The sequence below is a fragment of the Pimephales promelas genome, chromosome 17, assembly GCF_988280905.1.
Source record: "Pimephales promelas chromosome 17, fPimPro1.hap1.1, whole genome shotgun sequence".
NCBI classification, from domain to species: domain Eukaryota; kingdom Metazoa; phylum Chordata; class Actinopteri; order Cypriniformes; family Leuciscidae; genus Pimephales; species Pimephales promelas.
In genome coordinates this window covers 961,954-976,627 of record NC_142785.1, presented here as the reverse complement: position 1 = coordinate 976,627, position 14,674 = coordinate 961,954, and the positions used below count along the sequence as shown (strand labels likewise).

Below are 14,674 nucleotides of genomic sequence, written 5' to 3'. Positions count from 1 at the left end.
AGTTTTTGTGTGTGTGTGTGTATAGATATATAATGTATGAAAAGTCACAAAATCTTATTCCACTCAGATGAAGGGAACCTTTTTTTTTATTAAGTAAGAGTCGATTGGGGTCGCTAAGAGAAGTCTCTTATTTTCACCAAGTCTGCATTTATTTGGTTAAAAATACAAAAAACGGTACAATTTTAAAATATTAGTACAATTTAAATCAGCTGTTTTCTATTTTAATATATTTTAAAGTATAATTTATTCCTGTGATGAAAGCATCATTACTCCAGTCTTCAGTGTCACATGACCCTTCAGAAATCACTCTAATATGAGGATCTGATGCTCGAGAAATGTTAATATTTAAATGTTTTATCCCTTAAAACTCATCTCTGATCACCAAAATTACATATATAAATGTTTTTCTCTCGATTCGATTCTCGATGCCTTGAATGTAACTCGACACCCTCGCCTCATCCACTGGTTGACGATCACACGTTGATCTGATTGGTTACAAGGTGGTTTGTGACGTCAGCGATTTCAAAGCGTGTTTTTGAGACTGTCTTTGGTTCACTGCAGTTTTAAGGAGGAAATACTCAGCAATGCTGTCCACTTATCAACGCACACACGCAGATTAAAACTGACTTATAAACAAGCTGTATTTGGGGGGCGTTACGTTCGGCTGTGTTTTAGCTGTGTGGTGAATGTCCTGGGTGGTGACGTTAGTGCTCTGGTCCTCTCGTCCGCAGGAAAGCCGGAGAAGGAGCTGTTCAGCGAGCGCGATCGGGATCTGTTCCTGCAGATCTGCGGCGTACAGAAACTCTCCCGCTGCGTGACCACCGAAGCGCAGACCGAGCTGTACCGGCCGTGTCCCGCACTGCAGGCTCTGGTCCGACAGCTCGTCCCGTACATCCAGAGGTTCATCTTCCACCATCCGGACTTTGAAGACGTGTACAGTGAACTGAAGGATTCTGGGATTGCCAAACGCATCAGCTCGCTGAGTTTCGGACAGGTGTGGTTACTCACGTTTATATTAATAAGCCATAAATCATGATAATGCGCCTTTTATTGCCTACACGTAGTCAAACCAGCATTTATTCAGCACATTATCAGTTTATTGGCTCTAGTTTATAAACATGAGCAGAACTCAGTGTTTGATATGTGACTGGTTTTGTCCGTCCTTCTGTTGGACTCTCACACATGAATTATGTTGAATATCTGTTAAATTACACAATTAGATAATACCAGTTTAGCTCAACCAGTGACCAAGCAATGCTTCATGTTGTTCAGTGCGTGTGTGTAAAAAGAGCAGAAAACACACTTCAGCAAAACATCATCAGCTCAAACTGGAGGAATCACTTTTGCTCCCAAATTTGTGTCAATTTGAAGAATATTTGGGTGTAATATGTCACAGTTTACTTTATTTTGCTCTCCTTACTATATAAATGTCAATATACAATATCAAAAATCATATCCGGTATGTGAATTATGTTTGGTTTGACTCTGTGTTCTGGTTAGTACATTAAAGGGGTTCACTTTTTAAAAACTTTTGCTGATAATTTACTCACCCCCGTGTCATCCAAGATGTCCATGTCTTTCTTTCTTCAGTCGAAAAGAAATTAAGGTTTTTGATGAAAACATTCCAGGATTTTCTCCATATAATGGACTTCAATGGGGTCCAAACGGTTCAAGGTCCAAAAGACAGTTTCAGTGCAAACTACAAACTGTTCAAAGGGCTTTAAACGATTCCAGACGATGAATAAGAGTCTTATCAAGGAGGACCCTTCAAGTCACAACTCGAAATTTGTTCATTTTGATGAACGAGTTCGAACAGGAGAGTCACACAGAACAGAGCAAGGCGAGCATTTGTGCTTATAAAACTTAAACTTTGTTATTTATTTATTAAATGAGCGATCGTTTCGCTTGATAAGACCCTTATTCATCGTCTGGAGTCGTTTAAAGCCCTTTGAACAGTTTGTAGTTTGCACTGAAACTGTCTTTTGGACCTTGAACCGTTTGGACCCCATTGAAGTCCATTATATGGAGAAAATCCTGGAATGTTTTCATCAAAAACCTTAATTTCTTTTCGACTGAAGAAAGAAAGACATGGACATCTTGGATGACACGGGGGCGAGTAAATTATCAGCAAAAGTTTTTTGAAAAGTGAACTACTCCTTTAAGTTAAACTCAAGTGATGTTGCTTGTAATAATGCACTGAACACACTCTCCACACACACACACACTAAGATATGCGCTTAATAAAACCACACATTTGCCTAGATTAACATTAGAGCGAACGGCTCTGCTATTTACATGTTTCAGGGGATATTAGCCATATTTTGAGGTCGATAAATGAATGGCGACTGAATTTCCGTCACAGCCGGCGTGATTTCGCCACTTTTTTTAGTTTTATTTTTCCAATTAAACGACTACTGTAGTTTTGGTCGTCTCAGCCTCTTCTAGAGAGCGACAGGAACTGAAGCGTGTGTGTTTGTGCAGGTCGGGAAGCTGTATAATCATTATCGGCTCGAGGTGCCGGACGAAGACCCGATCTTCGAGAGCGAGGATATTATATGTCTCCTGAAAGACAAAAAAGAGCTGTACATCCACAAGGATCATCTCTCAGCGCGACTGGACATCTGCAGGTACAGCGCCTCCCTGTGGTTTCAGCACGTCATGCTCTCAATCCTCATGAGGGACCGATGCCGATAACTCTTTATATCTGAAAGCCAATAACTGATAAATCTAAATCCAAATCTTTATATAATTTCTGAGAGCCTGATTACATAAACAAAAGTCTCATCATGTCCCAATCACACAACTATAATGATGTTCTCATGATAATGTTACGTAGCCGCTATGACTATATGTCAAGTGTATTTTCCTTTTTTGAACTGATTCCAATTATATTTCAAGCAATTCAAAACCATCATGTACTGATGGAAATAATGCATTATTTATCGGCTTTAACCCTTATGCTGCATTAGGGACATTTTTGGTCTTTTGCAGTTTAATTTCTTTGACCATTTTGGCTGTTTTAATGCAAATGGTATGAAATTTGGCAAAATTGTGACTTTTTGGATACATGTAAAAAATGTGATCCCATTTTGCAAAATATGTATAACACACACTGTGTAGATCAAATAGTAACACTCAGCACCATAAAGACCAAAAATGGCCCATTGAAACCCATTAAAACGTTGTTTAAATCAGTAATACATGAAACATGATTTTTGCACAAACATCCTTTCATTTTGAAGCAAAAGCATTATATTTGCATTATATAGTGTATTCCACCAGATGACGTCACTACATATTTATTCCCTATGGGTGGAAATGCACCTTATTTTAGGCAATAGGCAATGTTTAATAGGTGGCCATTTTTGGTCTCTAACGCGCTAAGTGGGATTTTTTGCAAAGTGGGACTGTGATAATCCAAATCTAAAGTTTTCTCTTTGCATTTAGTTTATTGAAAATAATTGAATTTTTGTGTTTTTTCCTCTTATACAAATCGATGGTTTCGCAAACAAAACTGGTAATTAAAGGGTTAAAATCCTGAAATTGAATACATTTTTGGTAGTTATGATGAGGACTGATGCTGGTTAAAAGATTTAACTTGGTAAAAGTGGAAAATAATAATAATATATAATATTTTAGGCAATGTTTAATATGTGGCCATTTTTGGTCCTTAATGCACTCAACGGTGTTAAAAATCTAATGCAGCACAAGGGTTAATATATCGGCCAAATTTTCTAATCAGGCCGATAACGATAACAATAAAAATGAATATACAGGTGAAACTAGAAAAATGAGAATATGGTGCAAAAGTTCATTAACTTAAAAGGTGAAACTAATATATTATATAGACTCATTACATGCAAAGTGAGATATTTCAAGCCTTTATTTGTTATAATGTTAATGATTATGGATTACAGACATGAACACCTTTATTTGGGGTTTCCATAAACTGTAAGTAAATGTAATTATATCAAATAAAGGCTTGAAATATCTCACTTTACATGTAATGAGTCTATATAATATATTAGTTTCAGCTGTATATCGTCTGGTACCGATATGGTGGCCGATATATCGTGCATCCCTAATCCTCGTGTGTGTGTTTATGTTATTTTGCAGAGAGCTGGTGAAATTGTTCACCACTGAGAAGCCGTTTGCCAAAGAGCTGGAGCGCTTCCTCCAGGGCCTTGTTACAGCCATAAACGTGAGTCATATTTGATATTTATATTGATATTTATGCATTTGCAGACGCTTTTATCCAACTTACATTGCATTTCAAGGTACATTTTTTACATTCTTATCAGTTCTTGCTTTCCCTGGGAGTATAGAGTTTAAATCCGAGTCGGATCGTGATTAAAACGAGCCTGCAGGCCCCACACACACACACACACTGAAGCCAGCTGTATTCCTCCAAGGTCACGCCGCCCTTGTTTTCAAAAGCCGGATTGAGTGGTTGAGAGCTGAAAGCTAAATTTATGGCTTGAAAAACACTAAATGCTGCATCTAAAGTGAAAGGCGAGAACACTGTGGGATAAAGACGAGGGTTTCCTCTCACCTGGAGTGATATGGACTCGCAGAAACTACAGCATTTATTCAATCCAGAATAGTATGTTAAAATTAATGTAGCCATACATACATTTAATAAAGTTACATTTTTGACCTTTTATAAAATATTAAAGTTTCTTCAGCAGAGATCGGCAACATTTATTTCAATTAATGTAACATGGCTCTTGTTTTTATTCACATATGTACCAATTACACTCTTTGTGTTAATTTCATATATTCATATTTGGTCTTTAGGTATGTCATGTGGTGCAGGCTATTATCATGAACTAAAACCGTAAAACATTTATTCCTTGAAATAAAATAAATATTAAATGGAAATGTATTTAAAAAAAAATGTATTTAAATAATGACATAAATACTAAATATTAAATGTACTAAAATTGTTTTTTTAAAACAACATTTCTAATTTTTGTTTGTTTTATTTTAAGCACTAAAATCTAAAAACTAAAACTTATAATAAGTGTAATAATAGTTTTAATATGATAATAACTATTTAAAAAGACATTTAAAAAAATGACAAAAACTACAAAAATAGAAATCAATATATTAACAAAAACTATAATAGTGCCTCAGTGATGCTAAAATAAAAATAATAACCCACATTCTTTACACCTTAAATACACGAGTGTACGATTTAATTTTCTAAAATATATAAGATAATTTTTTCTATATAATAATGCTTTGTCTGCATGTTTCATCCCGATTTGGTTTACAAATGTTTTAATTAGCATCAATAAGCAGTAAATTAGTTTGCTATTTTTCTAATAGATAATAATCACTAATTCCAAACTACTTAATTTATTTATATATATATTTTTTTATTTATATGTATGTCTAATTTTGTTATATATACTTTCATGTATTTTTTCAATATTTTTGTTACTGTATATATATCTATATGTGTGTTTGTGTATATATATATGTAAATATGACTGTTATTATTTATATAAATTATATATATTATTGAATTAAATGAATCTCGATTGTGATTAACTACGATCAAGTAATTGGCGTATCTTGTAATTATTTTGCTTAAAATGTCTTCTTGATTGACATCCCTCACATGAATCTTGTTAATCATGTGACCCAGGACCGAGCGGATTTAAAGAGGCTTCTGGACCGGGAAAACGCTCAAGAACTGCCCGAGGCCGAGGAGCCGTGGGACGTCCCGGCGCCGCCAGCGGTGGAAGCGCGAACCGAAGGTAATCAGATCCTCCGAGCATCCAGGAACTCACAGCTGTGTCGATCCGCCCTCGTTTCATCACTCCTCGCGCACAGTGCGCGTATGCTAATGTGTGTTTGTCAGAGATGAAAGCGCAGCTGTTGCCGGGCGAGAGGAGAGAGAGAGCGAGAGAGTCGCATTAATAACCAGGCCTGCGCACTGACACACTTCTCACCGCTCGGGTTCACATCACATGTGCAGTTTCATTCAATATTCAATCAATATTACAAAGTCTTTCAGCTAATTAAGCCCTATTCACACGGGATTGGCATTACCTGCTGACCTCTAGTCATTTGTAATAATTGAGGAGGTTAATTTGGCCACACTGCAAAAAATGTTTCCAGTCCAAATATCTAGAAATTCTTAAATCAAGATGCATTTACTAGATGACCTGTTTTAGGTCCTGTTTTCCAGTGGAATTAATCAAAACTAAGTGAGCTGATGCTTAAATTATCTGCTAATGCGGTCAGAAAAATAATCTTAATTCAAACATAAACAAGATTATTTTTGTTTGTTTGTGCGCAGAAGCAACCTCGAATTCACGATTGCGTTTTGATTCAATATTGATTCGTTTGGATATATCAATCAAAAAAATCTAATTCATTAAACTATACAGGAACTCTGTCAGCTGGTACATTATTGTAATATTAAAGTTGAAAATGAACAACTGAATTGTACACAGACATTATTATTTTAGCATAATAATGTTTCTACCACAATTCATCTTTTGCAATATAAACATTTAACATAAACATTCACCGGTATGAACATTTTGGCCGATACCGATAACCCTTTATATTTGAAAGCCGATAACCGATATATTGGCCGATAAATCTAAATCCAAATTTTAATATCATTTTTGAGAGCCTGATTACAAAAACAAACGTCCAAATTGCAAACAAAAAAGGAAATAATTATTTATTTATCGGCTTTAATATATCTGCCAAATATTTTTATCAGGCCTTACGATAACATAATATACGATACGATATTTTTATCAGGCTACAATAACAAATATTAACATGTGATGATAAAACGATAACATAACAAATTATCATATACGGTCTGATGAACTAAAATACTATTTTCAATTTTATTATGAAATTATTTGGTAACACTTTACAATAAGGTTCATTAGTTAACATTAGTTAATGTATTTACTAACATGAACTAACCATGAGCAATACATTTGTTACTGTATTTGTTCATCTTTGTTAACGTTAGTTAAGAAAAATACAGCTGTTCATTGTTTGTTCATGTTAGTTCACGGTGCGTTAACTAATGTTAACAAGATTTCAATAAAATATTAGTAAATGTTGAAATTAACATTAACAAAGATCAATAAATGCTGTATATGTGCAGTTCATATTAACTAATGTAGTTACGTGTAACTAATGTTAACTAACGGACCTTATTGTAAAGTGTTAGCAATTATTTTTTCAAAAACACATTATATAAAACACCATATCAGGTGGCTGATTTATCGTGCAACGTGTTTTTGAAAATATATATATTTCATTACAAAATTGAGAATAGTTGAATAATTAAGAATAATTAAAATAATTGAAAATAATTTTTTCATTTTGAACTTTAATGTCACTTCAGCAATAATCTTCCGAGTGTCATCCTTGAAAAGAGATCAACTTCAGTCTGTCGCTCTGAAGCGTTAAAGTCGGCAGTGTAATTTTCAGCTCTACGCTCAAAACGTCAATAAATGGATTATAAATACAGCGTAAATATAATCAATTAAAATTGAAAAATTTTATATTTTAGATCCAGCCACAGCTGTACGGACGCATAATTTTGTGCTTTAAAATTGATATTTACAGGGGACACTCGAAAAATTTGAAAATTTCGTTTATTTCAAAAGTTCGTTTACTTCAGTAATTCAACTTAAAAGGTGAAACTAATATCTTATATAGACTCATTACATGCAAAGTGAGATATTTCAAGCCTTTTGCTGATTATGGCTTACAGATATGAAGCTTAGAATATTGTGAAAAGCATAATCATCAACATTATAACAAATAAAGGCTTGAAATATCTCACTTTGCATGTAATGAGTCTATATAATATATTAGTTATGAATTACTATTGAACTTTTGCACCATATTCTCATTTTCCGAGTTTCCCCTGTAATACGGCCGGTTTTGTGAGGCGAGATCAGTGTTGATCTGTGGTGTGTGTTTGCAGTTCGTCCATCAGAAGTCATGGAGGAGGAACAAACGCCGGCGGATCTGAATAAGGAGGATCGTCTGGTTTGCTGGCCGCCCAAAGCTTCGCTCAGTAAAGCCGGCGTACAGAGTTCAGGTAAAGACCAGGAGAGGAGAGGAGCCACTTTGAGATTTGAGATTTTGAGTTGACAAATTTTAGTGTTTATTGATGTTTCGTAAGTTTATTTTTAGTGCTGTCAAACGATTCAAATATTTAATCGCGATTAATCGCATTAACGTCATAGTTACTCGCAATCGCATAGATTTTATCTCCTCTAAATGTCCCTTGATTATTTTTCTCATTTTAATGCTTTTTTAAATTTTTGTCATTCATTTCGCGCAAATTGAGCGTCTGGCGCGAATTATTTTATTTTGGTGCTTTCACGCGAGTTCGCGAATTCATGTTAACTTTTTAAAAGTAATCTTTCCCTTCAGAATCTTATTGGCATCAATTTCTGCGTCTCGCGCTCGCCATCCACTCAACACCTAACGTTAGCCTACTACTATTTGGCGGTCTCGCTAGCCCAAACAAGTGTGTGTGGCGCCTGTTGTTTTGTTTCCGGTCTAGCTAGATCCGGAGTGGTGTTGTAGTTTTTCTAACGTTACTAGTTGTTGTAACAGCATGTAAAAAAAACTACAAAGTTTGCTAGCCCAAAAAGAACGTTAATCTCGCGATAAAAAAATTGACGCCGTTAAAATGGGTTTGCGCTAACGCCATTAATAGCGTGTTTAAATGATAGCACTATTTATTATTATTATTATTTTTTTTTTGAACATTGTATTTATTGGGTTTTTTTTCTTTTCTTCAAAAAAAAAAAAAAAAGGGGGATAAACAATACAAAATACAAATTGAAAAATTCTTCCATATCACAACCCTATGTCACACCCCAAACCTCCCTCCCACAGTGCCACTAATACCATAAACAGAGTAAACAAGAAAAATGCATTATTTTTTTTTTTAGATCAGTAAATCATGTGACCTTAGACCCCGCTTGTTCTTGTGTGTTTGCAGTGGTACCAGCGGACGAGCTCGTAACGCATGTGTGTGTGTTTTGCAGGTTCAGGCAGCCAGGCTTTGGAGGAGGTGATGAAGATGTGGCCTCCTCCTGCTCCTCCAGCTCAGTCCCGAGACGAGAGGAGCGCGTCCAACACCGGTGTCCATCAGCGGACCGCAGAACCTCCAGCGCATGGAGATCCCAGAGCCCCACACCAACACCATCAGGCCCCCAGAGCGAGCAGCACCGTCCCACAGCCCTCAGGTCTACTGACTCAAACATGTTTTAGGTCATCGTATTGGTAACTTGGTAAAGATTTTGGGAGTTGCTGTGTAAAAACACACACACAAAAAGGTTAAATGGTCTTAAACAGTAGTGCTCCTCCGCTGACCGTGAGACAGGTTTCCTCTAGTGGAGGCGTTCGGTACTGCAGCCGAACAACATCTCACTGAACGCTCGTTTACTGAGATATCAAGCTCAAATTTGGAACTAGGGAAAAAATCCTGTTTGATTTTTGAGTTGAATCGATTGTTAAATTGACTTTCCATGTCTAAAGACGTTTCCATTTTCAACACCAAATGAAATGAAATACTGTCCAATCACGAGCCAATCTGGCGTCAAAATGATTTATCTGTGCACTTCATTATTGTGTTAATAATCCTGAATCAGAATCAGTTCTTCTCCAGCATCTCTTCTCTGATTATGTGGGCGGGGCTTTAACCTGTCACTCACATGAGATCAGCCAATAGCAATCCAATCAACTCCACAGACACAATCAAGCCCCGCCCACATGTGTTCTCGTTCTAGAAGCGTTTCACTCGATATACGACACAATAGAGAGTAAAAGAGCGGGGCAACTTCTGTTTTATGTCGACTAAAAGAAACTATTTTAGCTAAAAGTTTGTGAATCGCTGTTTTGAACTTGTTTTTGTTCACACAGAGGAAGGAGAAGAGGATGTCAGTCGTCAGAACGGAGGCGATGAAGCTCCAGCGGACGAAAGCAGCGCCGCAGCGGATCCGCAGTACGTGTTCCTGTGTTTCATGCATAAAGCTCGACTAAAAGCATCAATCGAAAGCTTGAACAGTCAAAATTCATCCCGTTTTGAAGTTAGACGTTGCGTTACCGTGAAAACGAAACATTAAAAGCTTTTAGCGGCTCATTTAAAAGAAAAAAAAATTGGAACACAACTTGTTTACACATTTGTCTTTGATTTTCAAGCAATTTTAGAGTCCAAATTATTTAGTAAAACACATATTGTGTATAATATTAATATTAATAATTAATATTATAATATTAATATTAAGTCCCCCTGTGGTGAAAATCCAGCTTTTATGTGTGTTTAATACGCTTTAACACACACCATGTGTAAATTCATAAGTCGACAGTAAGTCTCAAAACCACGCTTTGAAATCTCTGGTGTTTCTGACGTCACAAACAACCAGATCAACGTGTGATCGTCAACCAGTGGATCTCTGAGTGAGTGAGTGGAGGCGGGGCTCATCTGCATATTCATAGAACCGTACATACTAAATGAGGCAAGGGTGTCGAGTTACATTCAAGATAGTTTAACCCTTACTAGCATCCTTATGGTCATTTTTGTCCTTTTCTGTTTTGGTTTTTTTTATCACTTTGCCTGTGTTAAAGCTAACTGCAAAAAACTTGGCACAGGTGTGTATTTTTATTGGAATTTTACTATTTCACCGTAATTTTCTTAAAAAAATATTTTTTGCATTAGGTACAAAAAATACTCCCTCTCAGCGCCTTTTGGACAAAAATGTCCCCATTGAAACCCATTAAAACTGCCATTTTTAATCCCCGGTTCAGTTAACTATAAAATTATGCAATCTTTGTTAAGAGGCTTTCATTCTGATGGCAAGGCTTCAAAATGTTATTTTTTACTATTTATTTTTATCAGATGGTGCCATTTTTTTTAAGTTTGGCCTTTAAAACAAATATCGCTTTATCCCTGTTTTCTGGTTCGGCATATTATAGAGCCAACTGGATAAATTATGCAACAATATTTGTGTGGGTGTGTTGGTATGGATGTCAGAGTGTGGTTAGTATGTGTGTTATAAAAAAATATGTGTGTGTGAGAGAAAATATACTGAGAGAGAAAAACTGCAAATTCAAATCCAATCACTGTGAGCTCCAGTGGGGTTTTGCTGCCACCCAATGGGGAAAATATGTTACTACACCCAAACAAACTGTTACCCAAAGCTCATTTTTTGAGATATCATCCTCAAATTTGGAACACAACCTATTTTTAGATTCATGACTTTGATTTTATTGCAGTTTTGAGTTCAACCTGATTTATAAAATATATATTTTATATAAAATATTTTTTATAAATAATTTTTATAAACTTATACCTATATAACTTTTTTTGGGATTTTATTATTATTATTATTTTTTTTTTTTTTACTTCAGCAATAATCTGCAAAGGGTCTTAATGATACCAAACTTAAGTCTGTGCTCCAAAGCGTCACATTTTTATGACAGTTTTTTGACATGGACATTTTTGTCCTCTTTTTACCTATGTGTAACTTTTTTTAATTGATGCACAAGGGTTAAGGAAAAAAATTTCAAATATGTAATTTCGGTCATCAAAGATGAGTTTAAGGGATCAATCTTTCTTCTCACCGCATTTGAACACGTTCCTCCTCCAGAAGCCGGACGGCTCCTCAGGCTCCAGAGATGGTGTTGAGCCGGTTTCAAGGCGCTGAGAGTCGGCCTCGTCCGCCGATCACGCTGGATAACGCGGTGTGGAGCAAGTCCATGAGTCCCGAGGACGTCCTGGAGGATCTGGCGCTGGACTGCTCGATTCCTCAGACGCTGGTGCTCCCCGCGGACCAGGAGGACTCGGCCAGCATCGGGCAGTGGGGAGAGCAGCTCGTCTTCTCCTTCCTCACGCACTGGAGAGAGACGGGCGGCCGCTCGGGTCCCAGCGAGATCACATGGTTCAACGAGAGGGGCGAGAGCGGGCGCGCCTGCGACTTCAAGCTGAGCTTCCCTGGTAATACACCGGCTACACTTGATGTTAACTAACACAACCTTTGGTTTTAATTACGTATCAGTAAACGTTGAAATTTAAATAAAAAGCTGTAGAAGTATTGTTCATTATTAGCTCACTAATGAACCTCAAAGTGTCACCTGAATGCTTGCAGCCACACTAATTACCAGTAAACTTAAAGAGTGTTATGATTAGTTAACTTATTTATACTTTGTACAAAATAGCATTATATACTATAATGGATTTTGAAGGTATACTTTCAATGCGTTGTTACAATGATCATTTTCGGCACAGTTAAAAATATACCTGAAAAATGTTTTTAATAAAGCGTAAAAAAAAAAAATTCAATATATTTTGAAAAAAATTTAAAAAAAATATTTTTTATAAAATATAATAAAGTGCCATTATTTTAAAGTGTGTTAAAAGTTGTGTTGTGAAAATAGGTAAAGCATGATGCTGGATCACAAAACCATGCGTATATATGTGTATTTGTGCAAAATTCAAAATTATGAAAAATCATGGGTGTATAAAGTAAAGATCATGTTCCATGAAGATATTTGCAAAATTTCCTACCGTAAATATACTAAAAATATATTTTTGTGAGAGAATGCTGCACAATCTTTACATCGTTTGACTCATGTTTCGATTGTTTTGCACTCTCAGATCTCAGACGTTCATCATATCTCGTCCAAATATTGTCCTATCCTAACAAACCACACATCAGTGGATAGCTTATTTGTTCAGCTTACTGTTCAGTACACGTCTCAATTTCAGAAAATGTACCCTTATGACTGGTTTTGTGGTGCAGGGTCTCATATACTTTTAATATATTTAAAGATATTTTTTAAATATAAAAAAATAAATATTAATATATAAATAAAAATATAAATATTTTTACTTTTTAGATTTAAAGTATTTTTTGTAACTATATTTGCATTTTACTATTAAAAAAGGGAATGAACATTTTCTTGAGAATTTCTGTTGAATGCTTTAATTTTCTTCACTTGTTTTTGTGTTGTGTTTTATTTTTATTTATTTATTTTTTGCTAGTACCTTCACTCGACCCTTTATTACCAGTTGATGGATGATTGTATGTGCTGCCTGTACCACGGTTCTGACGTTGTAAAATTATAAAAACAATTCTTCAATAAAAAAAGGGGGAATGAAACTGGAAAAATTAGAATATGGTGCAAAAGTTCAGTAATTCAACTTAAAAGGTGAAACTATATAGACTCATTACATGCAAAGTGAGATATTTCAAGCCTTTATTTGTTATAATTGTGATGATTATGGCTTATATGAAAACCCCAAATACAAAATTAGAATATTGAGAAAAGGTTTTCATATCTAATCAAAATTATAACAAATAAAGGCTTGAAATATCTCACTCTGCATGTAATGAGTCTATGTAATATATTAGTTTTAGTATAGTTATATTAGTTTGGAGTCAAACTCAGTGAATGTGGGTGTTCCTCACTAGGGTCGGCAGGCGAAGCTGAGCGCGAGATCTTCGTGGAGGTGAAGACGACGGTCCGGCGAGATCGGCACTTCATACACATGTCTGCGAACGAGCTGGACCTGGCGCTGAAGGAGAGAGAGCGATACCACATATATCGAGTGTACGGCGCTGGAGATGTTCGGCACGTGCGCCTCTGTCGCATCAAGAACCTCGCTCAGCATCTGCACTCCAAGTCTCTGGAGCTCTTCTTATTCGTGTAGCCGCTTTTACCCTCAGGTTTTAGAGTCTGTGTTTGTATTCTTGTGTTTGACTACTAATGTTTGTACTGGGATTATATGAGATTACACATTTTGCTCCGTTCAATTGCATTTGATCACGTCTTGAAGAACATGTTTATAAAAGTGTAACTTCCCTGTTTGATTAATTCAGTAAATGAGTTAAATGTTCTGAAAAAGAGAGGTCTGAATGGATTCATTGGATGAAAGTCTTTATGGATGGAAAGGAAACCGTTTGGTGTTTAATTAAGGACAAATGTGGCATTGCATACAAACCATAGATAAAACTGTAGGAAAAATAACCAGAACAAACTACAAAAAGTGATGTGTTAATTATAACAACATGGAGGATAACTATAAAGCACAAAAACATGTAAAAAATAAAATAAAGCTACATATATACATATGTTTATAACTATAGTCATGTTATATGAAGTTATACAGGGTTTACATCATCGGATGTCATCGTTATAAAACGCTGATGTAATGTTGGAAATAAAGTGAATTCGGTCACAAAACGTTCCCCTAACGTTAGCATATGGTTCACATTTGAGAGTCAAATAATATAATTCTTAATGGTTATATTTTGGTTTTATTTTGTCACCATAAAAATAATCCAATGATATATGGAAGCTTGTTTCCGCCACAGAATGAAAAATAAAAAAAGGTAAAAGTGACTTTTTATCTCAAAATTCTGACTTTTTTTCTCACAATTGCAAGTTTACATCTCGCAATTCTGAATTTATTTCTCAGAATTGCAAAATATAAAGTCAGAATTGCATGATATAAAGTAGCAATTGCGTGTTATAAAGACAGAATTGCGAGTTAGTCTTTTTTCTTTCCCCTTAAAATAGCTTACATGATAGCTCACAATTGTGAGTTTATATCTCACAATTCTGAGAAAAGATTTAGAATTTCGACATATAAACTCGCAAT

At 35.6% G+C, this 14,674-nt stretch overlaps 1 protein-coding gene across 4 annotated transcripts in view; it reads left to right on the top strand.

The window, feature by feature from the left end:
- The window catches only part of LOC120464269 (uncharacterized), a 74,873-nt gene extending 60,617 nt beyond the window's left edge, over positions 1-14,256 (top strand). For all 4 annotated transcript variants that reach the window (XM_089121744.1, XM_089121743.1, XM_089121745.1 and 1 more), the window contains 9 exons: positions 732-994; positions 2,482-2,627; positions 4,117-4,201; positions 5,654-5,765; positions 7,979-8,095; positions 9,057-9,257; positions 9,934-10,015; positions 11,661-12,007; positions 13,485-14,256. In XM_089121744.1, coding sequence (XP_088977870.1) covers positions 732-994; positions 2,482-2,627; positions 4,117-4,201; positions 5,654-5,765; positions 7,979-8,095; positions 9,057-9,257; positions 9,934-10,015; positions 11,661-12,007; positions 13,485-13,723 — 1,592 coding nt within the window. In that variant the 3' untranslated portion in view covers positions 13,724-14,256. The remainder of the gene's footprint in view (positions 1-731; positions 995-2,481; positions 2,628-4,116; positions 4,202-5,653; positions 5,766-7,978; positions 8,096-9,056; positions 9,258-9,933; positions 10,016-11,660; positions 12,008-13,484) is intronic.
- Positions 14,257-14,674: the final 418 nt, after the last annotated feature.